The sequence below is a fragment of the Rhodnius prolixus genome, unplaced genomic scaffold, assembly GCF_049639745.1.
Source record: "Rhodnius prolixus isolate KJV_2025 unplaced genomic scaffold, Rpr scaffold_3, whole genome shotgun sequence".
Taxonomy (NCBI): Eukaryota; Metazoa; Arthropoda; class Insecta; order Hemiptera; family Reduviidae; genus Rhodnius; species Rhodnius prolixus.
In genome coordinates this window covers 28,458,713-28,486,127 of record NW_027411603.1, presented here as the reverse complement: position 1 = coordinate 28,486,127, position 27,415 = coordinate 28,458,713, and the positions used below count along the sequence as shown (strand labels likewise).

The following is a 27,415-nucleotide window of genomic DNA, read 5'->3' as shown; positions in this document are numbered from 1 at the left end:
TCAAAGAAATTTAGTAGATAGCTGATAGGTAGACAGACGTTAAATCTCTGGTCCTTCTCATTAATGACTGCTGCGGTCATATTATCAGCATTATTATTATTTGAATTATTATTTATTATTTATTTGAATTATTCAAATATATTAATTATATTATTCCCGCATTTTCTAAAGCTCTAATTTGATTGGGGAAAAAACATGAATAGATCTTCAACGTGCTAGCAATACCCACATTTCTAATACTGTCTACTTCAACGGAATTTATTTCAAATCGTAGCTCGTCGAATAGGAATGCTAAAGCGTTGTTTATTAATTTAGCATAGGTGGCACCTTCCGCCGCACCTTTCTCCAATTTTCCCTCAATAAAGAGATAGCTTTCACTGGGTAATGTGTACACGTCGGTTTGGAACATGGTGATGCGTATATCATCATTATTGGATAAACCGGAAGTGTTGAATGGTGTATAGGAATGACATTCTTAACTTTCAATATTGTCATTGAAAACAACCTCTTGATCAATGTTTAATACGTAATCCATATCGGCTCACCTTATATTTTAGAGTTTTTAAGAAGCCGACGTTACGTAGGGATAATGGTTGCTTGTTGCCTTCCGCACCGCACTGAATCCACCACTCTTGCGAACTTTGTCCTTGACTTGACGAAGGAGACATATGTGCTGTGATATATATGCCTGGGTGTCTATGTGTGATAGCAACGCCATGTTGGCGTCTTTCCGGTTTTTGTGGTAGAAACCTCGAGCACGCTTCGGTGTATTGAAAAATTAACTCACATTGTTGGTTTATATGTTTATCTGTTCATGGTCATGACCATGGTCATCTTGTTATACAACTACATGTAAGTTATATAAATTGTAATAATTATTAAAAGACATTTTTCCCTTTTTTTTATAGTCTTGTATGATTAATCAATTAAGTCCAGTGTTCTTCCAGCATTGTAATAATTATTAAGAGACATTGTTCCCTAGCAATTTGGCGGCAAATATCAAAGACGGCATGTTGTCGCGCGCAGTGTTGGCCACACAATTTCCTGTTATGTACTGACTGGATGCGCTAACCGCAAACCACACTTGTACACACACACTTGCCTGTTTTTTATCACAATACGCAGGCGCCGTCATGTCTTCTTTTCATTTATTACATTTTAAAGTTTCCGTCGGCCTAACCAAACAGGCGGACAACTATAATGCAGTTGTGCAAATTGTGAAGAAAAAAAATGGAAATTAATCTATCACTTCCAAAATGGTATCAACTATATCAACTACCGTAGAAATTTGGTGCAATTCTCCAATATTTTGGAAGGAGGAGGAAAAGCGAGGCTGGGAATGTGGATGTACCGCTCTTACAAGACTCTACCCTGACCATGTATCTTACGCATAAAACTAGAAAATTGGTAACGCTTAAGGAAACACATTCGGTAATTCAAGAAATGTATTTAAATAAGGCCCAAATAATGGCAATTATACATAATGCATGGTTAATTAACGATTATTTACACAATTTAATGTTAATAATTACAATGGAAAATACATTTACAAATGAACTTCTTCCTCCTATTGTTGAGGAAAATGATAATTGTGTGTAGATATACAGCAATAAACACTTATAAAATTAGGTATTTGTTTTTAATCCAACTCTTCATCTTAAGATATTTGACTTACACGTTATTAGGTCGTTTCCGTTGCAATACTTTTTCAATTAAATAAACTTTATCATGTTTTACAGGTATTAATTCTTCACGGTACCATTTACCTTGAATAATTTGACCATTTTCATCTTGTAATGTGTATGTAACAGGTTCTGTATTATGTACGGAATAAATATAAAAGATCTCCGTTGACCAATTACCCTTATATCCTTTAGCAAATATATTTTTAGTTTTGGATATTCTGACAGCGTCACCAATCTCGTATGTAAAGCGTCTGCTCCACCTGGCGCTGCGACCGCTTTCCTTTCGATAGACATTTTTCAATAATAGTTTTTCATTTCCTTTATTGACCTCTGCAGGTATCATATGGATCGTTCTATGCAATGTATTATTATATTCATCGACAATTTGTGGTAATATTTGCAAATATTTATATCAACCATTATACTGAAATTGTTTATAGATTTTTTCTAGTAAGATTATATTAAATCTTTCCCCACTAAGGCCGCTTTCATGGTTGTATATGTGCTATAATGATTTATGTTATATTTTTCCACAAGCGCTTTAAATTTAGCATTATAAAATTCTAAACCTTGATCCGATTGAATATTCTTAGGTATTCTCTCATGTTGGAATACTTTTTTCATAGCATTAGTGACATCATTTGCATTTTTTGTCTTCACCGGCACAGCCCAAGCATATTTGGAGAAATAATCGATTACGGTTAAAATGTAATTATGATTTCCATTAACCTTTGCATATTGCCTAAAATATATTAGGTCTATTTGGTGTAAATCATCTAAGCCTTTTATCACAGTTTTCCTTCGTTTGTATCTGATTCTAGTATTGGATTCTAAAAGTATAGATGCTACTTACATAAATGGGCAGAAGAGACTTATTACAAATATCTCGGATTGAAGAAATATGACAATTATTTCAATGAAATGAGAGAAATGGCTAAGAGGATGATAGTTTTAGTATCAATAATAATGACTTAACAGCATCAAATTATTATAATTTAGGTAATAGAAGAACATCTATTAGCAATATAATTACAACTGGATTATTATTAACCAATGTAATAGATCCTAGTATTGGATGTAATACTAGTCTATATTTAATGACTAATGGTAAGATTTGTGACAATACACAGTGTAAAGATTTGAGCATGTGTAGCTTTCCTATACAAACAGATGAATCTATCTGTTTCAAAGATATAGCTGGAGAAATCTTACAAATTAAAATACATGAAAGTGTATCCAAATTAAGATATAAAAAAATGTACTTGACCACAGATTATGACATACACACAAATTCATATTGGAACTGCAAAGGTGGTGGCGAATGTTGGGAAGGTGGATGTTATAAAGGCATGAAATACAGAAGATTTGGAAACAGAACTTTTGCAATTAATGGATATGATTGCAATCAAGATTCAATAGGATGTGAATCAATGTGTTTTCATAAGAACATGCACATATACACATTGGTGGTTGGTTCCTAAAGGTGAAGCTGGTGAAGTTTATATCTGAAGCGTGGGAGGTTAAAATAGTCAAATCTTACAAAAAAAAAAAAATACAACATAGTTGACTTTAGACATTAATAACCCCTCTGACATTATAAAAGATGTATTTGAAATTATAAAGGATGACATACCTATAACTATGTTATATGTCTGAATATTTAAATAAACATCAAAACCTATTATTGTATAGACAATCAGCATACATAGTAACTGCATCAGATATAGAATCAGTTAGTCGTATGATAGGTGATTATCAAATTTCCACAGATTTAAAAACTCATACATTCAATGAACATTCTACGCACTGTTATTCACCAAGTTGTAAAACACAGTGTAGAACTTCAACACCTTCATTTAGAAGGTTTTTACCATCAAGACACAATAAAATTAAACCAGATGATTTAACAGTGGTTATACAGTTTGCTCGAGCCAGTCAAGCTGAATTGCACCGCCATGGCACGAGGGCACCCATCGGCGCAGTGGACCAGAGAAATCCTGGGATCAACCCACCAGCGAATGCAGAGGCACCATTTGTTCCCTATCGGCCGAGCGTGAAGACGCGAAGCACCGGATAGCACGTGGGTGAGTTGAAAAGTGTCAAGTGAGTGGTGGGTCCCCCGCAAGGCGGTAGAAACCACTTTAACGGGGGGGGGGAATAAAAGGAGGGCGTTTAATTTGTGAATATTTGTAAATAATAATTGAATTATTAGTAAAAAAAAATAATGCAATTGTTAAGCTAAACTGCTGACGGTACGGCTGGTAGCGGCCGATAGCAATGTACGGTGTGAAATAGAGTCCGATGGTTAGAAAACAACCATCATGGCATAGGACATATCGACGGGGATCACAGGTATGAAGACTTTGAACTCATTCTGCAGACACAAACAATTGACTGTGATTTATTTGTACACGAGCGGAGTAAATTTTTAAATTAACAAAAAGTAAATATACCAGTTTAAGATCTGCACGATTTTGGCTGACCCTCCAATAGAACATTACTCCCAGCGCATACTTTTAGATGTAAGTTTCATTTCTGAGAATTCTGCGAGTACCAAAGAAGCCATATACATCAAACCAACAGATTTGATTTGCGGAAGGCACTATAGAATAAAGGAAATAGATGTACTGGACAAAAGATATGGAAAATCGTTGAGAGTAACAATCGCCTACAACCAGGGGATTGCACATCTATTTCTCCCAAAGACAATTCTACAGGCAGTTGCGAGCAATTAATAAGAAGCTATAAAGGTAATCTTAACATTGTATAACCGGGAGAAAAAGGAGGGTCGCAATTATATAGATTTAAATCAGTAGCTGATAAAAGAACACAGCTGGAATTGGAAGAAGAAGAAGACGAGAAATAATTAAAACGCGTTAAGACATGTTTTATTATAGACGCGTTTAGGTGAAGGGTTATTTTCTTATTTACTCTTGTAAAGAATATGAATTCAGTTGAACAGAACATATTGTGTACTGGACACAAGATATGGGAAATCGTTGAGAGTAACAATCGCCTACAACCAGGGGATTGCACATCTATTTCTCCCAAAGACAATTCTACAGGCAGTTGTCGAGCAATTAATAAGAAGCTATAAAGGTAATCTTAACCTTGTATATCCGGGTGAAAAAGGAGGGTCGCAATTATATAGATTTAAATCTGTAGCTGATAAAAGAACACAGGTGGAATTGGAAGAAGAAGAAGACAAGGAATAATTAAAACGCGTTAAGACACAGAATAGACGTCTAACATAGGCGCGTTTAGGGGTGAAGGGTTATAAACTCATTAAGACATGTTTTATTATAGACGCGTTTAGGTGAAGGGTTATTTTCTTATTTACTCTTGTAAAGAATATGAATTCAGTTGAACCGAACATATTGTGTACTGGACACAAGATATGGGAAATCGTTGAGAGTAACAATCGCCTACAACCAGGGGATTGCACATCTATTTCTCCCAAAGACAATTCTACAGGCAGTTGTCGAGCAATTAATAGGAAGCTATAAAGGTAATCTTAACCTTGTATATCCGGGAGAAAAAGGGGGGTCGCACTTATATAGATTTAAATCTGTAGCTGATAAAAGAACACAGCTGGAATTGGAAGGAGAAAAAGACAAGGAATAATTAAAACGCGTTAAGACACAGAATAGATGGCTAACATAGGAGCGTTTAGGGGTGAAGGGTTATAAACTCGTTAAGACATGTTTTATTATAGACGCGGTTAGGTGAAGGGTTATTTTCTTATTTACTGTAAGGGTCCAGCTTTTGTATCAGATAGAACTTTAATTTAGTTATTTGATTTTCAGGGTTAGTTTTGTATTTTGGATTCATTACTTATTTTAAAATTAGCGTTATGTAAATATGTAAGTTGTTTTAAGATCTATGAATTGGGAAAAGTTACATAAAATTTTCTCAAGGAAGAGAATTAATAATTAAATTACTTTGTGGATCAGCGGACTAAAGGTGTGGGAACCGCTGAGTCGACACCGTATATAAAACTGGGCTACTGGCTGGCCAGGGTCTCACTTGTTTTTCGGAGGAGCCAGTTGTCTAGTGGAGGAGCCAGCCGCCTTGCGGAGGAGCCAGTGGTCTTGCGGAGGAGATCAGTTGTTTTCGGCGGAAGGAAGACCCATGCTGCCAAAGGGGTTCGTCGGCTGGCTGGTGGCTGGTAAGTTGTAGCCCAGTAGAACTTTAATTGCGGTATTTGTTGAGCCCCAGAGTGGTCGGCTCAGTGGTTGCGAGGACTGAATTGGTTACTTGTATGTGTATGAATGTAATTTTAACTTATTGATGTGTTGAGATACTTATTGGAATATGTTAGAGGCGATGTTAGATATATAATTGTATGGTAATATTCAACTTGGTTGGTTTATCTAATAAGTAAGGGATGAAGCATTGGGTATAATTCAGTTGGTTAATTGTAGATAATTTGTTTGTGTTTTTTTTTTTTGTTTTAAATAAATTCTGTAATTCTCTGGAGTTGTAATTGAGTGACCACTACCCGTTTCCTCAAAACGCGCGCGTCAAGGGCGGCCAGCTCCTTACAATTGGTGTCAGGTGTGGGGTGTTGCAAGAATACACCGCGAACCCTAGTTAGCAGTGGTACGGTGGACGAGTCATACCCCTATTAATTCCGAGACAGGTGGGAATTTGAGGTTCGAGGAAATTTTCTTTCTTTTCAGTTAGCCGTTGTTTCTTTAATAAATTAAACCAAATAATAAAATTGTTAGCAGAATAATCCGTCAGCCGGACAACGTGGAGCGCACGTGGTGCCAACTCAGCGATCATTAGCAGGTCATTAATCGGTCAGCACTTTTCTTATTTCCTTGATTTTGCTTTGTTAACGTTGCTATTCTTACCCAACTATTATTACGTATTGATGATCTAGCGGTATGTGTTATTTAAAGAGGTTATTCTAATTTTATCTCTCTCGTTTCCCTGATTAAATTTCTCTTTTGGAAGAATTCAGTTTTATTATAGACGCGTTTAGGTGAAGGGTTATTTTCTTATTTACTCTTGTAAAAAGTATGAATTCAGTTGAACAGAACATATTAGAGGTAGATGATTATGTACATATGTGTTAGGTATAGGTGTGTATATGATGTACAAAATCGTAGGTTTTGTTACTGTTCACCGTTGATGAGCCGCGTTGCATTAGAACTAAGCAAAATTAAGAATTACAAAGTTAGTGCAGCTCTACACCATTCGCGAAGCGCTACTGCAGCGACAGAAGCGTATCTTGATCCGTGCAGCACTAATGAAGAATTTAACCGCCTCCGCATGTACTGTGACTCTGTCGGACGTGTAGCCAGCCATAGCAAGCTAGATGTACGCCTAGCTAATGCCATGCGCGTCATGGGTTATTGTATTAAGAAGAATAACCTAAATGACGAAGCGTGTTGGGCATGCTACGACTTCAATCATTATCGTGACGTACCTGTAGGTTGGATTAACAACCGAAATCAGGTATTCTTTGTCGGGCTAGAAACTTTATCGATAGCCGATAAGTTTAATGTCAGTTACTGTGGAAACACTAGCAACTATAACAAAGCGTTTTTTGAAAATTCAAAAATATTAATAAAAATCTCAAATATGCCTACTAAGGCAGTCAAGAAGGTGGTGAACGTGGCTGGAAAGCGTAAAGGGACGGAGAGTGGATCGGTCCCTACCACTAGAAGCATGTTGCGCCAACCGGATGTGAAGGTAGCTATGGAACTGACTGAGGTAAGCACCAACCAAGAAGCAAACAAGGTAAGTGATGAACAAATTTACACCAAGGCGAACAAAAGTACAAATGGATACACAAATATGGCATATCAAAGTACGGATTTAGGACCCTTTTATGTTATAGTGGAAAGCACTAACAAGGACAAAAAGGGGCTTTCGAGGGTGCACCCAATGTCAGTTGGGAAACTATTATACGAAAAACACATAGACATTGCCAAAAGTATCGACGGAATTAAAAAGCTCGGCGTAAATAGAATGAGAGTTGAGATGAACAATGGGGTAGCGGCCAACAGATTAGTGAGTTCCGCAATTCTAAAGGAAAAGGGGTTCCGAGTATACATACCCAGATATTTATTGCAGAGAAGGGGAGTAATTAGGGATGTAGACACGGATCTGACAGAAGAGGAGATAAAGGAGGTTATGAGGGGCCCATTAGGGGCTGAATACCAGCTAATAGAAATCAGAAGATTAAAGCGAAAAGTGATAGACAGGGATACGAAAGAAACAAAATTCGTTCCCACTCAGTCGGTTTTGTTCTCGGTTAGGGGACAGCAGTTACCACAATACGTGTATATACATTACGTAAGATGCGAAGTGCACAATTACGTTCAAAATGTTATACAATGTAAACAGTGTTTACGATTTGGTCACTTTAAAGACCAATGTAAAGGGAATGTAAGATGTGGGAAATGTGGGGAGAATCATGAAGCATCTCAATGTAAAGATAACACACCTAAGTGTGTGAATTGCGGCAGTGCTAGCCATTTGGCAACTAACGTGAATATATGTCCCCAATATAAGAAAGAGAAAACGTTTGATAAAAACAAAAAATATAAAATGCACTTTATGTAAGTACTTGTTGGTAACAATACAGTCTGTCTAGTCATGTTATGATTGTCTAAAACAATTAGACAAAATGATTCTTGACCGTGCTGATAAAGAAGGGTGATGAAGATGAAGAAACTGATAGATCTCTTAAGACGAAAAACAAGCCAGTGTTTCAAGGGTTACTGGAAACGCGTTAAGACACAGAATAGACGTCTAACATAGGCGCGTTTAGGGGTGAAGGGTTATAAACTCATTAAGACATGTTTTATTATTGACGCGTTTAGGTGAAGGGTTATTTTCTTATTTACTCTTGTAAAAAGTATGAATTCAGTTGAACAGAACATATTAGAGGTAGATGATTATGTACATATGTGTTAGGTATAGGTGTGTATATGATGTACAAAATCGTAGGTTTTGTTACTGTTCACCGTTGATGAGCCGCGTTGCATTAGAACTAAGCAAAATTAAGAATTACAAAGTTAGTGCAGCTCTACACCATTCGCGAAGCGGTACTGCAGCGACAGAAGCGTATCTTGATCCGTGCAGCACTAATGAAGCCTTCGGCTACGAATTAAAGTTAACATAATGGTGGAATGTGTTTTTGTAAATACCCTCGCTGGGAAACTGATAGATCGTTTAAGACGAAAAACAAGCCAGTGTTTCAAGCTACAGATTTAGCAGAGTTTGTAGATGAGGAATTTGCCAATATAATTGTGCAAAAGGTGGAAGCTCAAATGAAAAAAAGCGGATGGTCATTGAAAAAGGTTAAAGGCCTTCGGCTACGAATTAAAGTTAACATAATGGTGGAATGTGTTTTTGTAAATACCCATCGCTGAGGAAACTGATAGATCGTTTAAGACGAAAAAGAAGCCAGTGTTTCAAGCTACAAATTTAGCATAGTTTGTAGATGAGGAATTTGCCAATATAATTGTGGAAAAGGAGGTAGTTATAAAATGAAGTAGTAGACGATGGAGTTGAGGGCTTATCGTGACGAATAAGATCCGCGTCCAGAGTGGGGTCCCCGATCCATGGTTGAAATATCCGCTAGGCAACCGTCATATGTGGAGTTACATCCACTGGTGTGACAAGGAGTTACCCCTGAAAGCGAAAACAAAAGCATTATCACGATTGAAGCCAAAGAGAAAATGAAGTCCTTAAAGAATGAATTGAGTTGGTTGATCTGGAAGAGAAACCTCACTTCGTTTATCAAAACTCTTTCTATGGCGAAAGCCAATGCAAAAAAAAAAAAGCGAAAAAAAAATTCTTTCAACCGTTGCTTATGTAGATAGCCATGTTGGTCGTCTTTCTTCTGATTTCCGATGGAGATGGAAAGAGGGGACAAGCTATTAGACCGGTAGCTAAACTCGTGGATGCATTTGGAGAGAGTTTTTAAATAGTTCAGTGATTAGAAATATAGTTGAGAATTTTTTTCGCCGCTTTCCTTCAAGGGCAGTTCCTACATAGCATTACCGGAAGTGATTGAGAGGAAAAAAGCTTGCATCAATGTTAAAAATAATTACTTTTGAGTGTTTTAGATATTCCATTCTGGAAAAATTGTGACCAAGAATGTTGCACACGCGAGTAAATACAATGATTTAGTGCATGGCTATAATTTTGATTGCATAACATTTCCAACTCCGCTTTCTAGCATACAGATAATATTTCCATAAACGTATTCGGTCTAGAAGAGAATGATAGTTTATTTCCTTTAAAGGTTGTGAAAGAAGAAGTAGATGATCATAGGGATTTCGTACAGTTAACATCATCATGGAACACCTACAGGGTATAATCTCACACCCCTTATACAGCCGATTTAGACAGCATCAAAGTAGTTCTTGGAGATTTCGTTAAGGCTGCTCTACAGATGAAAGTTGACTCAGCCAAGAAAGACCTGGAGGAAATAGCCAAGGAATATAGACAAAGGAATACAACTGACCATATTAGGGAATGTTCAAAGATGAACCCAGAGATTAAGCAATGTCAAGGATGTAAAGTATTTTGGGCATGGCCGCAAATACTTTCATTTCATAAGTCTAAATGTGTTAAGTATTTAATGTTAAAGAAAATAATAATAATAATAATAAAATCAGCATGGATGCTATCAGCAGAACTTCAGCATCCATAGTGTTATCAGTATGGATGAAATACTTGCTACCCACCGTTTCCCTCATTGATCGACAAAACCAACATCTATGTTGATCCGTCGGTTTCATCACTAGTCGAAGAATATCGTTTGACGTTCTCGCTAGTGAGCAATGTCTTGTCTGGTGTTTGCTGGTTCGAACACAACCAGGGCGCATATCAGACTGTTCTGCCTCCTGGCATCACTGATTGTCTAAGGGAAACCTCAGCTTTTGAGGTGGCCGCGATCAATTTGCGTAGCATTTGCGTTAATTTAACTGCAGGTGCTGCTCACAGTGCTGCCTTCATATCTGCAAATCCCATTCCGGGCGCAGTTTATGAGCAGGGTCGACTCACCAATATTGATGTAGTCGTTCCTGATGGATGGCCGACCAGGGCATTGGTTCTGGAAGACTTAGATCGGTATTCCAATCTATGTTCTTTTCTGATGTCAAAGAAAAGTAGCTTCGTCTCGACCGTTGATTATACAAGTCGTGCATGTTCAAAATAATAAAAAACAAATGTAAACGATTAAGAATATTTATGGTGGTGGAACTGTCTGCAAGACTGTTCATCAAATTAAGCCCAAAAGGAAAAAGACGTAATATAACATCTGTTCGGTTGGAATTGCGTGAATGAGAAGCCATCTGGCAGCATCGAAAGCAATCCGGCAACATTGTCGGGAGCTCCTGCGTCTGTGTGTGTGATACCCCCCTCTGCACCGCGTGCCCTGCCCCGCTCGAGTCTCCCCGTTGAGGCTCGGAGTGCTTCGCTGCTACGGCTACTCTTTCTCCCTCACCTCTCCTAGTCAGTCTGCTCTCTGCTGTAATAGAGACAACCTGCGCTGCTTTGTTTGTGCATCCAACGCCCACGCTGTGATTCCTACGCACTTGCTGTTTTTCGCTTCCGCTGTCGCTCCGCTGTTGTTAACTGTCTTCCCGCATCCAGCGGACACCAGGGAAGTAACCTCAACGCATTTACCTCCCCCCAAAAACCCCCTCGCTCTGCTCCAGAGACCCTCACTGTCCTCACTTCCGGATCCTGCTATTCCTTCCACTACGCTCTCCCTGGGCCTTGGCCTGCCCTCCCCGCTACGCTAGGTACGTACCTGGAACTTCCTTTTCCTGAGTGCCCCTCAGACTTCTCGCCCTTCCGCTAACCCCCTTTACTCTTGCTTCTCTACCCCCCTCCCTCTGCCACTATTCTAACCGCCCCTTTTTGTCTCTATCCTGGGGCTTACCTTCCCTTCCGCCACCCTGTCTCTTCCTGACTGCTCCGCTACCCCTCCCGGCCCCCGCTACGCTTCAGGAACTTCACTTCCGGCATCAAGGGTAAGTGTAACATCTTCTTATCTTTAATCTACTGTTTCTACCCCGGTGTGGGCACCTCCGGGTGACCCATTCCCATTTATTCTCCCTTGCTTCGCCATTTCCGGCTTCATCCGCTGACGCATAGCGCCCCAACTAACGCCCCGCTTTAGGGTGTCCGCGTTTACGCGTTGACATTTGGTCCTACGGGCCGGATTTGGTGAGGTGGTTGAGTTACGCTAGCTGAACCCCCCTGTTTTCGTTTTGCCTGCTTTGAAGGGAATGACTTCAAAGCGGGACAAGGGGGCGGGTGCCCTGACCTCCGCCACCATTAGTCGATTGGTGCGGTGTGCGCGGGTCAACCTCACTAACCTCCGCGCACAAATCGTGGAGGTCGGCCGCGAGCATCCCCAGGCTGCGGAGCAGATCGCAGCCTATCGGGAGGACGCGGCCGAGGAGTTGAATGCCTTCCTCCAGCGAGCGGAGGCCTATACGGACTCTGACCCTCTTCCCGACGGACTGTCGGAGGATCAGGTGGTGGAGGGGGTGCAGCAGATCAAGACACTTCACCAACAGATCCGACAGCTCCTGGTCGGAACCCTCCCTGGGGTTCTGCCCCCCCCGCACCGCTTACCACGGGTGCCGCCTGCCGCTGATATCGATCCCCAGCTTTGATGGGGATTTCCGCCGCTGGGTGGCCTTTCGCGACACTTTCACCGCGCTGGTCATGCAGCAGGCGGGGCTCACTGACGTGGAGCGCTTGCACTATCTCCGTGACGCGCTGCGGGGGGACGCCAGGGCCATCATCCAGCATATCCCCCTGGGGGAGGGCCAATTCACGGCTGCGTTGCGCCAAGCCTACGACAATCGTCGACGGCTGGCGCAGCAGCTGATCACGCAGTTGATGTCTCTTCCTCCCCCCCTCTGACACCGTCCGCGGAGCAGCTCGAGCAGTTGTTGGCGGAGGGGATGGCGAGCGCGGAGGCTCTCATGGAGATTCGAGCTCCGGATCTGCTGGCCTTCGTCATTTTCGTGCTGCTGACGCGCCACGTGGATCCGGAGACGCTCCGCAGATTCGAGAGAGCCCACATTGATGTGGAATTCCCCACCGTGGGCCACCTCAAGGTGTTCCTCCGGAACACCTTGCATGCGCTACGCCTGGCCCCCCCTCAACCGCTGTCTCCTCGGGCTCGGACCCCCCCTCGCCGACCCACTGTCTCCGCGCGCTCGCAGCGCCGCGAGTCCCCCCTGAAGTCGCTTCCCCCCGCATACGCAGCTACACCTCGCGAGTCCACCTCTCACGCGGGCGCTCCGCCAACCCCTCCCGTGACCGCGACCCCCAGTGGGTACAAATGCGCGTATTGCCCCGGCGGAAAGCACTCCATCCGCCAATGCGCGGGCTTCAAGGCCTTACCCGTTCCTCAGCGTCGCGCATTCGCAGTGGACACGGCCTTGTGCCGGAATTGCCTGTCTGCCGCGCACTCCACCGAGGCCTGCCGATCCCCATACCGGTGTCTGCACTGCTCGTGGCCACATCACACGCTGGTACATCCGGAGGGCTCCGGGAAGGGATCCTCTCGCTCAGCGGCGCCTCCGCGTGCCCTTGCGTCTCCGCCTCCGCGCGCTCGGGCTTCGCCCCCGACTGCTCCGCCTACTCCTCCGCGCGCTCGAGCTTCGCCCTCGCCCGCTCCGTCGACTCCGCCGCCTCGGGCCACATCCCCGCTGTCCGTCGAGGGGGCTCGGTCTGCCTCGCCCCCCGGTCCCCTCCAGTGGGCGGACTGCCCCTCCCCTCCGCTGGACCTTACCCCCCCTCACAGTGCTGCCTTCATATCTGCAAATCCCATTCCGGGCGCAGTTTATGAGCAGGGTCGACTCACCAATATTGATGTAGTCGTTCCTGATGGATGGCCGACCAGGGCATTGGTTCTGGAAGACTTAGATCGGTATTCCAATCTATGTTCTTTTCTGATGTCAAAGAAAAGTAGCTTCGTCTCGACCGTTGATTATACAAGTCGTGCATGTTCAAAATAATAAAAAACAAATGTAAACGATTAAGAATATTTATGGTGGTGGAACTGTCTGCAAGACTGTTCATCAAATTAAGCCAAAATGAAAAAGACGTAATATAACATCTGTTCGGTTGGAATTGCTTGAATGAGAAGCCATCTGGCAGCATCGAAAGCAATCCGGCAACATTGTCGGGAGCTCCTGCGTCTGTGTGTGTGATACCCCCCTCTGCACCGCGTGCCCTGCCCCGCTCGAGTCTCCCCGTTGAGGCTCGGAGTGCTTCGCTGCTACGGCTACTCTTTCTCCCTCACCTCTCCTAGTCAGTCTGCTCTCTGCTGTAATAGAGACAACCTGCGCTGCTTTGTTTGTGCATCCAACGCCCACGCTGTGATTCCTACGCACTTGCTGTTTTTCGCTTCCGCTGTCGCTCCGCTGTTGTTAACTGTCTTCCCGCATCCAGCGGACACCAGGGAAGTAACCTCAACGCATTTACCTCCCCCCAAAAACCCCCTCGCTCTGCTCCAGAGACCCTCACTGTCCTCACTTCCGGATCCTGCTATTCCTTCCACTACGCTCTCCCTGGGCCTTGGCCTGCCCTCCCCGCTACGCTAGGTACGTACCTGGAACTTCCTTTTCCTGAGTGCCCCTCAGACTTCTCGCCCTTCCGCTAACCCCCTTTACTCTTGCTTCTCTACCCCCCTCCCTCTGCCACTATTCTAACCGCCCCTTTTTGTCTCTATCCTGGGGCTTACCTTCCCTTCCGCCACCCTGTCTCTTCCTGACTGCTCCGCTACCCCCCCCCGGCCCCCGCTACGCTTCAGGAACTTCACTTCCGGCATCAAGGGTAAGTGTAACATCTTCTTATCTTTAATCTACTGTTTCTACCCCGGTGTGGGCACCTCCGGGTGACCCATTCCCATTTATTCTCCCTTGCTTCGCCATTTCCGCTTCATCCGCTGACGCATAGCGCCCCAACTAACGCCCCGCTTTAGGGTGTCCGCGTTTACGCGTTGACAACATCTATTCAATGCTTATCAGTTATCACTTTTGTTATAAATCAATTACTAAAAAAATGTATTACAGAATTACCACTATTAGATAGCGATAGTGATTCAGAATATCTCGATTTGAAAATGGTGAAATGGATTGAATAAATAGGAAGTATTGCGATAATCGAAAATAAATATCAGAATACATTACCAGAGTTTGTAAATCGGGTTAAAGTTGTTTATGCGGAACATTCCTGTTTTCAGGTTTCGTAAGACCTTTCTACTACATCTACTAATACGGATGTCTTTAACCAACGTCGTCGCCGTTTAGTTCGAAGTTACTATCGTCCCCGATATTATAGGCAACGTTATTACAAATTACGGAGAGGTACAAAATTTCGTACTAGTTTTTGTAGTTCTAGCAGGAGTGTTGCGCCTATTAGTGGTTGCGATTAAGATCATCATAACAAAGTAGATGAACTATATGATGTATGATTGCGACAGTGATACCGATATTATCAAAGCTTATTGTAAGAGCGTTCTTTGGATTAGCGCTTTATTTGATATTCATTTTAAATTACGTATCTTTAATTACTTTTTCTTATTTAGTAAGGTGACCAACTATACTCATTTACTGAGTTTTGTACTCTTTTTTCGCAAACCGTACTCTTTTCAAATCCTGTACTCTGAAAGTACTCATTTGTATAATTTTATACTCATTTGTATTTCTAAAACATTTTTTTAGATTATTTAATTTCAATTTTAATCATTAAATATTTAAAATTATTTTGACAGTGATTTGAATTTCACGCGCGCATATTGCTTGCCATTTCCGGCACGTCAGAGGACAGGGCAAACACCAGACACGAGTTTGACGGTCATTTGAATTTCGCGCGCACATATGGCTGTGCACTCTTCTGTCATCCATCACCATATCATGGATTTTATCAATGATTTCTGGAGTAGTAACCTCAACAGGGCGTCCAGAACGTTCAGCGTCACTTGTGCCCATATGGCCACTCCGAAAATTTTGAAACCACTTATAAACTGTTCTAATCGAAGGTGCAGAGTCACCATAATGTTTATCAAGCTTCTCTTTAGTCTCCTGAGGCGTTTTGCCTTTCATAAAGTAGTGTTTAAAATCAACACACGAAATTCTTTTTCGTCCATTTTTTGAAAATCACTCGACTTCCTCGATTCAAACGAATGCCAAACACAAAGAAATAGACCGATCTGGCTGAAACTTGGTGTGTGTTCTTCCAAGAGATGCTACTAACTAAACACCCTCATTTAGCAAAAAAAATCCACTCCGAAGAAAAATATGTTTTTAAAAGAAAATAAAGTTTTTAACGTTTTTTCTTCTTTTTTTTCACCTATGAAATACTTGCAAAGTGTACTCTTTTTGAACAAAAAATAGTTGGTCACCTTATATTTAGTATTTGGCTTTTAACCTATAAATTTGATCAATTGTGATGACCTAAACCCTTACTGGTTTTGATTATTCCTTACCAACAGAAAATAAAATAGCAGTATCAATTGAAGATATGAAAACATGTGTTTTCACAATAATAAATACCCAATCAGTCTTTCTATAAGTTGTTCAGCCAAGAATAACTAATATAGGGGCGCTAATGACCTTAGAGTCGATGCGCCAAAAAAAAAAAATATCAAATATAATTAGAGTTCCACATTATTTAGTGTCATATGAACGATTCATCTATAGATGTGGGAAAGCATGTGACCAACCAGTGAAGAATGCTATAACTAATGGTGTAGTACTGTAGTAGCATTACGACAAGATGAGTATGAAAATAAAACAACAATATCTTTAGAGAATAAAGGCCCAGACTTCTTAAAGAGATTAGGGTTCACTAAGAGTAGTAACGCCAAGTAGATAAATGGATCACAGCGATAGAGTACACAATTCTAGCGCGCTCAGGATACTGCAGTTCTGTAACTGTTCGCTTCCAATAAACAAGTTCGAGAATATTCTCTGTTGTTCTTTACTCATACCAGAGCTCCCTTCCATAAGAAAGATAGCTTCTCATTTCACTGATTGCTCCATAGGATTGTTTCTTTAGTTTAGGGAATCATAGCCAATACTTTGTTCGATAAATTTTCAAATTTATCCTCCTCTAATACTCCTCTTCAGTGCTAACTACTCATATATGCGGTTTGACTTGACGTGCTGGTGGTACTAACACCCCATTAATGCGGTGCCGGCCGACTTTCTCCTGGTACTAACTACCCATTTATCCGGTTGGTGCTTTTTCGTTTGTTTACTATTCCCAGTTAAATGTGGATGAATTTTTAATGCTTCCAGCGACATCTATACATTCTATATAATATTTCTAATGTACTACAATGATAATAGATGGCATTTTTTGTGTGTGTGTGTTGTTATTTTTTTAATTCTCCCAACGACATCTATACAATCTATGGTATCGACAATATTTTTAATTTACTGGAATGGCAATAGATAGCAACTTTGTGTTTTTAAATTTTATTGTTTCGTACACAGACTGATTTTTCCACTATCTGCTAGAACCCTATTTTTCCTTTTTAGATTTAGTTTTTCTACCTGATCCTTTTTTTTTTATTGTATTGTTTATGTTTTTACGACTATGAACACATGTTAAGGGTGGATAACACCCTTGCATACATATTTTTATCACTATTGCGTTTGCTTTCGTTCAAGTACCAACTATTTGCAATTTTTTAGTTACACTTTTTGAATTTTTAGTAGTTATTATTTGCGTTTATTTATTAGTTTCTATTGCGTTATTTTTAGTATTATTGTTTTAATTTTTATTTCTAGTTATTCTTAGAAGTTCGGATAGTTTATTATAGTTTTTACTTTGAATTTATTGACTTTAGTGAGTTTGAATTTCCGATTATTTTATTACAGTTCAGATTTTAGTTTATTTCTTCAGTTTAGAAACTATGGCTGGTAAAAGACTAAGTGAAGAAGAAATTTTAAAACTTTTGACAGTAAGTGATAGTGAAGAAGAATTTTCTTCTTCAGAAGAAGGATATGAAGAGCCTAAACCATCTACATCCAAGGAACCGGATGCTCCGCGACCATCAACTTTTGATGATCAGCCTAGACCATCTACATCCAAAGAACCGGATGCTCCGCGACCATCAACTTTTGATGATCAGCCTAGACCATCTACATCCAAGGAACCGGATGCTCCGCGACCATCAACTTTTGATGATCAGCCTAGACCATCTACATCCAAGGAACCGGATGCTCCGCGACCATCAACTTTCCCTCCGTCTCCGCTTGCAATTTCAACTGATTCCGAGTCTTTTGATGAGACTGATGAGGAAACAGCAGGTAGGCAGACAGATTATGAAAATTATTTTTCGTGGAAAGTAACAGACTTGAACCCAACCATACACAAATTTGATGGCACTAATTTTGGTCCAAAAATTAAGGTAGATAGTGAAACTTCAATTTATAATTATTTCACTACTTTTTTTACTTTAGGATTAATAAAAATCATTTGTATTGAAACAAATAATTATGGTAATTTGTGCATAGAAAAAGTGAGTCGGATCTCATCCAGACTAAAAAGATGGGTTGATACCGATACAGATGAAATGTATTGTTTTTTGGCGATATCAATGCTTATGACTAGAATTAAGAAATTAAAATATTCAGAATATTGGACCCAAGATACTCTTCTAGAGACGCCAATATTTACAAAAATAATGGCAAGAGACAGATATTTGCTTCTGTTGAGTTTTCTTCATTTTAGTGACAACACTCTCACCAATATTACAAATGATCCTCTAATAAAAAATCTTAGAGAATCACCACAAAGAAAGGAAAAAATCCGGGCGACGGTCATCAGAATCCGCACCATTTAGATTAACAGAGAGACATTTCCCAAAGCTAATACCTGACTCGCCAAAAGTAAAAAGCCCACGGAAAACCTGCGCAGTATGTAAAAAGCGCAGAAAAGAAAGGATACAAGATATTACTGTGATAAATGCAATGAAGGACTGGGTGTGGTCCCATGCTTTGAAATATATCACACACAAAAAACATTATAGTTATTTCTATTTTTCATAATTTATAAGACATATTTTATATTTTGTAATTTTTTGTTATAAAGACGTAAAAATAAATTATTTTAAAAAGTATTTCTTTCTAGCTATCATAATCCCAAAACATTAGGCTAATTAAACATAATTAAAAGCATTAATTATTGAAAAAAATTGAATAAATGCACAGGAAATACAATAAGTTACTAATTATAAGGAGATTTAAAAAGATTAAAACCCTTAAAGAAGGGGATGTAAGCTTTAAAATGCTTGTAAACAAGTAGTGGGGAAAACAACCTTGAGTTAAAAAGAATTCAGTATGGTGGGGAATGTAGCCGGCTGGATTGTCAGTACTGTGTGCACTTTAACTCTCTACAAACTCAGTAAAGAAGAGGCAATAGACACGCCCATTCTGTAACATAAGAGAAACATTCCTAAGAACTGGACTAACATCACGTTACAGTTACTATTTTAAAGCGATAGTAATGAATATTTTTCTGAAAATACTCCTCCAAAAATTAAATCAATAATTAGAAAACTAATAGATAACTTACTCAAAACTTACTAACACAAAAGAAGCACTTAATTAGCAAGATTACACACTCACTGCTAGTCAAAGTTGGACTAATTAAGGAGTGGCGGAGAAAGGATGAAGGTTGCCCTGTGAAAGCCAAAACTTGTCTCTCTGCTGGCAAAATCCTTGAAACGATTTTTTTTGACTCTAGGGGAGATTTATTGGACAATTTTCGATATTATCAACGTACAGTGAATGCGGCTTACTATTGTCAGTTGCTACAGTCGGCGAAAGCCGCCTATCGAAACAAAAGACGAGACATGCCCATCAGAGATGTCATTCTCCTCCACGACAACGCCAGGCCTCACACCGCGGCTTTGACAAGGGATACACAGGGAGAAATGGCATGGAAAACCCTTGAGCACCCTCCTTATAGCCATGACTTGTCCCCCTGTGACTATTTTTTGTTCGCGCCTATGAAGGAATCACTGGGAGGAAAACGATTTGAGAGCAAAGAAGAAGTCGAGGAGCACGTGCGCAATTGGCTTACTACTCGCCCTCAAACTTTCTATGACCAGGGAATACTGAAACTTCCAAATCAGTAGCAAAAGTATGTAGATCACGCAGGAGACTATATTGAAAAATGTTAAAACAATAATAAGTGTATAAAGTTATCAAATAAATTTAAAAAAAAAAAAAAAATTACCGTTATATTTACCCTCGTATTATAATTGTTATGAATCATGTTTCTCAACTGCTTTAAAAATAAGGGAAAATTTTTTAAATAAAATTTTCAATCTTGAACTAATAATTCGAAGTGATTCTGATTCGCTGTCACCATATAACCCGCCAGATTTAAATGTAAATATAAAATAAAGAAATAGTTTATATTTAGATTTGAATATGACGGGTTATATGGTAACAGCGAATCAGAATCACTTCGAATTAGGCCACACCTCCGGCACCTATTCTTTATACTTACCTAAATTTCCATTGTTAACAAGATAAAAGAACTCAAGAAAATTGTGGTGCCTACTATTATTGTTTCATTTCAACCACTTTGCTTGAGGGACAAGGGAAAGATAAGTGCCAGATGTAATAACAATTGGATATAACAGCTAAAAATTTGGCCCAATTTTGGGAAAAAGTTAAATAAAACTTTACTAATTGGGTGAATGTAAAGATATTTTATAGAATAATTCTTCACAATTATTATAAGCTGTAAATTTTGACCTTCATTTTCACAAAAAATGTAACTGTTACTTACCCTCTGGCCACCGTTTTCCACTACAGGTGCTTCCAAACTGATGCAGGTTAGAAATTCTGCATGATTTTGTTGTACCATAATTAAATTTACTTCTCGGTCTTACTAGAAAACTGACTAGGTAGCAGTTGGATTACTTCAATATCTTTAACTCTCCTGTTTCAGAATAAGTTATCTATCCATTGAATTTCAATTGACTGATACCTGGACATTAAAATATTGAAAAAATATGAGAAGGGATTATTTGCAATTCAAATGCTTAATCTACAATTCAAACTTGAGGCTCTTATCTCATATACTTCTATTTTAGTATTTTTTGTTTTCATGTATGCTTACAATCTGCTTCGACCAACAAATCCTGATCCAGATACCACATGCCGATGATAACCTTAAATATGCCTCTCATTGAAAATATAACTGAATGAATCCACGCATTTCATCGCAAAGAAAAAAATTATTTTACTACATTTTGTTACATACATTTAGATCCAGGTCCTTATAAATGAAATAATTACGGTAATATAATTTAATCATAATTACACTTTAAAAAACTAAGAAAATAACATACAATCAAGAATATTAAGGATCGGTACAAATAAAAACAATAACTCGTTTTCCAACGTTTCGACAAATATATTGCCTTCTTCAGGGCGTGGCTATGCGTATTGGTTGAGTTACAGAAATATGTACTCTTATTTGGACCGATTCCTCGCCAATTTGAATCCTTAATATAATATTTTTACGGTCACTAAACCAATATACATTCATAATCAAGAATAACCAAATTAATAATTAGTTTTAAACTCGCTACTAGAGAGTCAAATCCCAATTTTGATAATAATTTAAGGATATCGACTTGATCTTTCTCATTCTTAACTAATTTGTACTTTTTTACTTTTAAAAGTTAGTTTTTATGGAATCAATTTCAAGCCCGATGTTAAGTATTTATTCTTGTTTCCAACAAACTTTTAACAGCAAACCGACGGCCATACCATACTGCCAAAAAAAATTCAATATGGAGGTAGCGAAGGTAGAATAAAGTACTTTCAAATAACATATCCAAACAACTGGTATTGTTAGAGAAGCAGCTGTTGTTTAAATAAAATGTTTTAAGACTCATAATTGAATATCGGATAGTAAGGATAATCTAAATTTCAAGAACTCTCAAAACTAACCCAAAGACTAGACTCTATTAGAAATATTCATATATAGTGAAATTAAATCCCTACCTTTATTTTCCTTTGAAAGATGAAAATAGGAAACTAAATGGTTAAAGTGTGAGCCAATAGGCATAAATATTTCAAACTTTGGTTTACCAACATAAACTTATATTAACACATGCTAAAACGACACGATGATGCAACTAACCAAAGCGTCCACTAACCTTAAACTGTAGTCAGTGATGATTACAAGTCACTACGACTTCCTCTTGTCCACGTACTCCAATGATTCAATATAATGTAACCACATACTTTTCCACTTCTTAATATTTTTATATTTAATTTATGCACATATAAAATTTACTTAAACTAGGGGCATAAAATGGAAATAATTATATATTTCGTATGAACTTAAAAACATGAAATCTACATGTTAATGCGATCTAGCGGAAGAATTGAAAACTAATTATTGCTAAGTAGTTATTTACTTTGCAAAAAGAGCGCTCTTAACATCAGATGTTGCTTTCCTAAATTAGTTAGTACTAAATGTTTCAGTAAAATTTAATTTTGTTTTTTTAAAAAAGTTGGAAGTTCTTATTCAGGGCAAAGGAAAAGTTTATTAGAAACCCGAGTTCAATATATGTATTTACATATAAAATAATAGATAAGCTACCAGAACAACAGTGGTAGGTATGTATATTTCTTTACTTTCCAATATGATGGAATGGTTGGGAGTCACTAATATTTACCAAGTGCCGGATGTAAAGTAGAGACCGTAGAGGTAATCATTTCACATGAAAACTGAGCATTACTGGGCGCGAGCCGGGAAAGGGTTAAAAATGTTCATGGAGGAAAATACTGGAAATTTATAAAGAATGCTACATTCATAATTTTAACTAAACTCACACCTTGCGTAAGACTGCAGAAATCGTAGCATTTTATCTAGCAGTCCAAGTATTAAGCCAAGTACCAAACAACCAAATTAAACCATTTTGTATTCTATTTGTGGTAATAAAACTAGGTAATTTATATGATGGTCCGTCATAGTGAGGAATATATTTAAGGATTTCAATGAAAGTGGGTTTGGAAACTAATGCATTGCCAATTGGCATTTCGAAAGGATCGAATTAGAAACCAAAAGGAAACAAATATGATTTTGAGATAATTATTGAATAAATTATTGAATGATTTGTTGGGTTTGAAGCTAGACCTTTGATAATTAAATAAAAGTCAATGATCCAGTTTTTTGCTTTCCACGCTGTTAATATTAGATAGTAATATTCCCTTTACGAACGAGCAACACTGAGCAAATAAATTTTTTTCCGGCGCATCGACAGCTTGATCATTAGCGCCGCCTCGTTACTAACTTCTCGTGCTAAGATGGCACCTCTCTTTCCCCGCTACATCATCCTTTACAGCTTCCACTGAGAAGTAGTAGGGAGCCGAGGTTTTTTTTGCCTTTTTTTTGGCATTGGCTTTCGCCATTCAGCCAGCATCGTCTAGGTGCTTATCACTAGAACATCACTCACTCTCCATTCTTACTTATAAATACATTCGCTTCACACATTCAACCCTCTACTATACTATATACAACTATTTACATAAACTACAGCTAATGGATGGATCAGTACTCTGTGCTCCTGCCATCCTTATTGCTTAACCGAAATTAAAGTCTCGTAATCCTTCTGTAATCATTTTCTTGCATTCATTCTATAACTTTTAAATACATTCATATTTCATTACTAGCTCTGCTATATATTTAAGCACATAGATGTTGGTGGAGAATTTCGTAGCGAAATGGTGCATCTAAATACCTGTACATGCCGTCAAACATTCGTTTCCTTTCTACCACATAACGTAGACATATCATTATTAAATGTTTGAAATTCTCCTCCTCATTGCAATCTACGCAAAGAGGAGAGGACCTTTTGTTGATCCTGTGAAGAGACGATCCGCACACCGCGTGGTTCGCTCTCAGCCTGCTTATTGTCGTAACAACCCATTTATTAGTGACAGTTCCCTTAAACCATGGTTGTCTAGGTAACTGATCAGCAGCCGAGGGTTGCTGGGGCACATTTTTACTCTTCAGTTCTTTGATCATCGATTCCAATTGTCGAAGGGAAGAGAGTTGCTGATATGTTGGCACCATCCTTTATTTTCTTGTATACTTTAGGTGGACTACATAAAGAAAGGCCAATCGCTCGAAATAAATAAATGAATAACCCATCCACCTAATCGATTGGAGTCACTAGTAATTTGTGTGAAGTACTTTGTTTAAATTTTCTTCGCCTCAGAAAAAAACTAAAACCTAAACCTATATTAAAAAACTACATAAAAACAACTGGCATCCTATAACTTCATTTATCATAATAAATACATGCCAATAAATACATTCAAACAATCACTTTCACTCATTGCATTCATTCTAATAAGGAGGTACTGGATATTCCACTTCCTATTTACATACAGTTTAACCTATCAGAACCTAAACGTGTGGAATAAACGAATTTTTTTTTTAAAAAGCAAATAACCTCGCAATAAGTACAGAATCCTCTTTCAAAACGGCGCGCAAGTCACGTGTAGGCCTGCTCGATGACTCTCTGGTAGTAGAGCCTCCGCACTCTTCAAGAATATAGGCCACAGTTAGCCTCCCTCTCTTAAAAAAGGCACCTAGGTCTTCTTCCACCAGCTAAAAGATGCCCATGAGTCACTGAGCAATTAATAATTTGTCACATTAAAGAAGGCTCTCAAAATATACATTTCTTGTTCAGTTACTACCGCTTAACAATGTAATTATTGTATTATTTCAGGTCAACTGCGCTTTATGTAGAGAGACCAACAATTTTAAAATGCCCATGAACATAAAAAAAGGAATGTTTCCAGGGGCAGCACTGTTCCAGTTAATAATAAAATATACTTTAGGTATAATATACTTTAGATAGCAATATGTAGCATTATTGATGCATTGGCAAATGAATTAGATTTGTTTAGTACAAAAATTTTATTTCTTTTATATTGCTATATACAATTATAAACAAAGGTACAATTTTTACAATAAAAAATACAAAGTTAGAATAAACTTTTTTCATTTAACCTTCTATAAACTGCATATTGAGAGGCGCAAATGTGACACATTTTACGCGACAAAAGAAAACCAATGTGACGGTCAAATGATAACACGGTAAATACGTATCATGCTTGCTACGCCGCTGTGATCGAGACGCATTTTCCCATGCCCAACAGGCGGCATGACATAACGTTTCATAGAAAAAAAATCTGAACTTCAAAAATAAACTAAAAATTAAATATTTGTTTCAATATTAAAAATTATATAAATATTACCTATTTACATAATACAAAATACCTTAATGATTATTAATAAAACAAAATTGACTCTGAACTTGACATTTTTATAAAAAGTACTAATAGTAATCATTATGCGAAGTAAGTGAGGCAAGCTGAAATTACTGTATTTTCGCCTAATACAGTCTCAAGTAAAAACCCAAGTCTCAACGTACACGCTAGTAACACCAAAAAAAGTAAATAATAAATCTGTATAATGGTTCAATAGACCCAATTATTACAGTTTTGCTAATTAATAAAAAAAGATAAACTTCCAATTAGAGTTTTATGTAGTAATATTTTTCTGATAATTTTGACCGCCTATAAGATAGCATTTTTTTTAATGATTTCAAACAATTTGGTGGTGTTAAATACACCACCATGCTTCATAGTCACATAATTTGTAAGTACACATAATTGTAAAAATTTTAATCGCTCAAAAGAAAACAAAAAACAAACAAACAAAAATTAGGGTGAGTGTGGTCCCTTGACTCAAAAAAAAAAATGAAACCTAACATCAGTATTTAGTTTTCATAAAAAGCAATCACGAAAATCAATTAAACGATTATTATATTAAGGAACACTGAGAAACATTAATCATTAAGAACGAACAATGTAACACTGAAATATAAACACTAAACAATATTCCTACTTCAAAATTTTCAGGTTTTTAGAAACAAAATTTTCCAATGACAGAAAATAAAATAAAAACTAGATTTAATTCTTTACAATATCCGGTACAAAAACTAAATATTAATTTACACTTTTTACAAATAACTGAATTATCAGTATTAAGTGATTCATTGTTTAAGATTAGCCATTACATGTTCTCTTAATTCATTGTGAGTAGGCGTTCTAAAATACCATTCTGAAAAAAAGAAGAAAAAATGTAAAGCATTCACTCAATTTTATTCTTAACTCAGATGTTACAACTTAAAACTAATGAATGAGCGAAAAAAAAAAAAACAGGCTTTAGTAGACAGTAGGGAATGGAGCATTCATATATCTCACAGACGTAATGTGTTTTTTTAGATAGGTGAAGACCTGAAAGGAAATCAAATGGCAGGTAACATTTAAAAGATGCTTCAAGAAAAAATAGTTTGAAAACAGGAACGAGTAATTTCCTATGCAGAAAGTAGAGTGAAGGAAACATAATGAATACAACTGGTCAAGGCCAATGTCTAGCTAGTGTTACCTATCATTAACCAAAGAATTCTTTAAGATGAAACAAGACAATTAACTTCACAATGACACATCCTAAGTTATGGAATGCCACAACACGCCACAGAAGTTTTTCTTTGAACCACAATAATTCAAGATAATTGACAATGTAGCTTGATGGAGATGAAAATACTTAGAATACCAAATACTTGGTATCCATAAGTTTTATATGTTTAGAACTGAACTACACAACTTAAATAAGATGCACATATGTGTTCCTTTAAAATGAGTACTAATAATAATAGTAATAGTACTTATGCTTTTAACGCATGTACATGCCGGACTCCCGCCGAGGCAGCCTTCCGGCTAAAACACCTCCCCCGCACCAGGCCTAGCCTGGTTTCGCTTATGCAGCACTACATCAGGCTAGGCTCCTATTCTATCCCCAATCAAAGGGTCCTCCCGCCAAACTCGACCAGCTCCCTTTGTTTAGCAATCAGCACCTCCCTAATGAAGCGTGCCACACATGTCCGTCACCGCCTACTATTGAGCATAGTCGGTATTATCCCCGCAGGGGTAATGCTCCAAGTCTCTCCTGAGACAACCCCACCTCTCACACACAAAAAAGGTGTGGTGGGCATCGTCTAGCACTCCCGGACAATAGCCGCACTCACCACTGGTCCTCTTCCCCATCTTCCTTAAAAAACTCACAGAAATACCCGAGACCACTAAGTAATTGGGTAACGAAGTAATCTACTTCGCCAAAGGACCTCCCTATCCATGCACCAACAATCTGTGATAAGGCTGGCCGTCCTCTTGATTCCTCTTCCCAAGAAGATTGCCACTCCAACACCATATATATCCCTGGAGACTTCCTCTTTCGGCACCTCAGGATTGGGGTAGTGAGCGAAGATTATAAGAACAAAAATAAAAATTGATTCGAGTGGTGAACCTAAATTGCATAATAGGAACCCAAAAATTATTTAATTTGCAATTTTTGGGAACTCCTGAAACAATTGGAATTAAGTTACTTTTCAACCAAAGCAACCAGGAAAGAAAACTGTACAAGAAAATGTAAGGATATTTTACGCAATTTTAAGATGGCTGACTGTATACACTGCTGAATTATTTTAAAAGGCGGAATGAATGTCTTGAAAGAAAATTAAAGATTTGGGAGGAAATCCTACACAAAGTTTAAACATAATGTACTATGTTTAAATAAAACTCTTTAAAAAAAAATCCAGATTTTAGAATTTG

General features: G+C 38.5%; 3 protein-coding genes across 11 annotated transcripts in view; 1 reads left to right on the top strand and 2 right to left on the bottom strand.

Annotated features, from left to right (window-relative positions):
* LOC141452339 (uncharacterized) overlaps positions 1 to 21,886 on the bottom strand; it is a 75,187-nt gene extending 53,301 nt beyond the window's left edge. The window contains exons 1-2 of the mRNA XM_074124374.1: positions 21,725 to 21,886; positions 20,499 to 20,699 (exon numbers count right to left, since the gene is read on the bottom strand). Of these exons, the coding sequence (XP_073980475.1) occupies positions 20,499 to 20,576 (78 nt within the window). The 5' untranslated portion in view covers positions 20,577 to 20,699; positions 21,725 to 21,886. The remainder of the gene's footprint in view (positions 1 to 20,498; positions 20,700 to 21,724) is intronic.
* The window catches only part of LOC141452318 (uncharacterized), a 34,004-nt gene continuing 6,829 nt past the window's right edge, over positions 241 to 27,415 (top strand). The window contains exons 1-3 of one of the 9 annotated variants that reach the window (XM_074124329.1): positions 9,717 to 14,519; positions 24,466 to 24,577; positions 26,030 to 26,370. In XM_074124329.1, the coding sequence (XP_073980430.1) occupies positions 12,638 to 13,699 (1,062 nt within the window). In that variant the 5' untranslated portion in view covers positions 9,717 to 12,637 and the 3' untranslated portion in view covers positions 13,700 to 14,519; positions 24,466 to 24,577; positions 26,030 to 26,370. Of the gene's footprint in view, positions 5,854 to 9,716; positions 14,520 to 21,889; positions 22,346 to 24,465; positions 25,633 to 26,029; positions 27,050 to 27,415 lie in introns of those variants that run through there. The other 8 variants (XM_074124328.1, XR_012457320.1, XM_074124333.1 and 5 more) reach the window with 8 other exon arrangements.
* The window catches only part of Gp210 (nucleoporin 210), a 49,695-nt gene continuing 47,972 nt past the window's right edge, over positions 25,693 to 27,415 (bottom strand). The window contains exon 29 of the mRNA XM_074124289.1: positions 25,693 to 25,865. Within this exon, the coding sequence (XP_073980390.1) occupies positions 25,798 to 25,865 (68 nt within the window). The 3' untranslated portion in view covers positions 25,693 to 25,797. The remainder of the gene's footprint in view (positions 25,866 to 27,415) is intronic.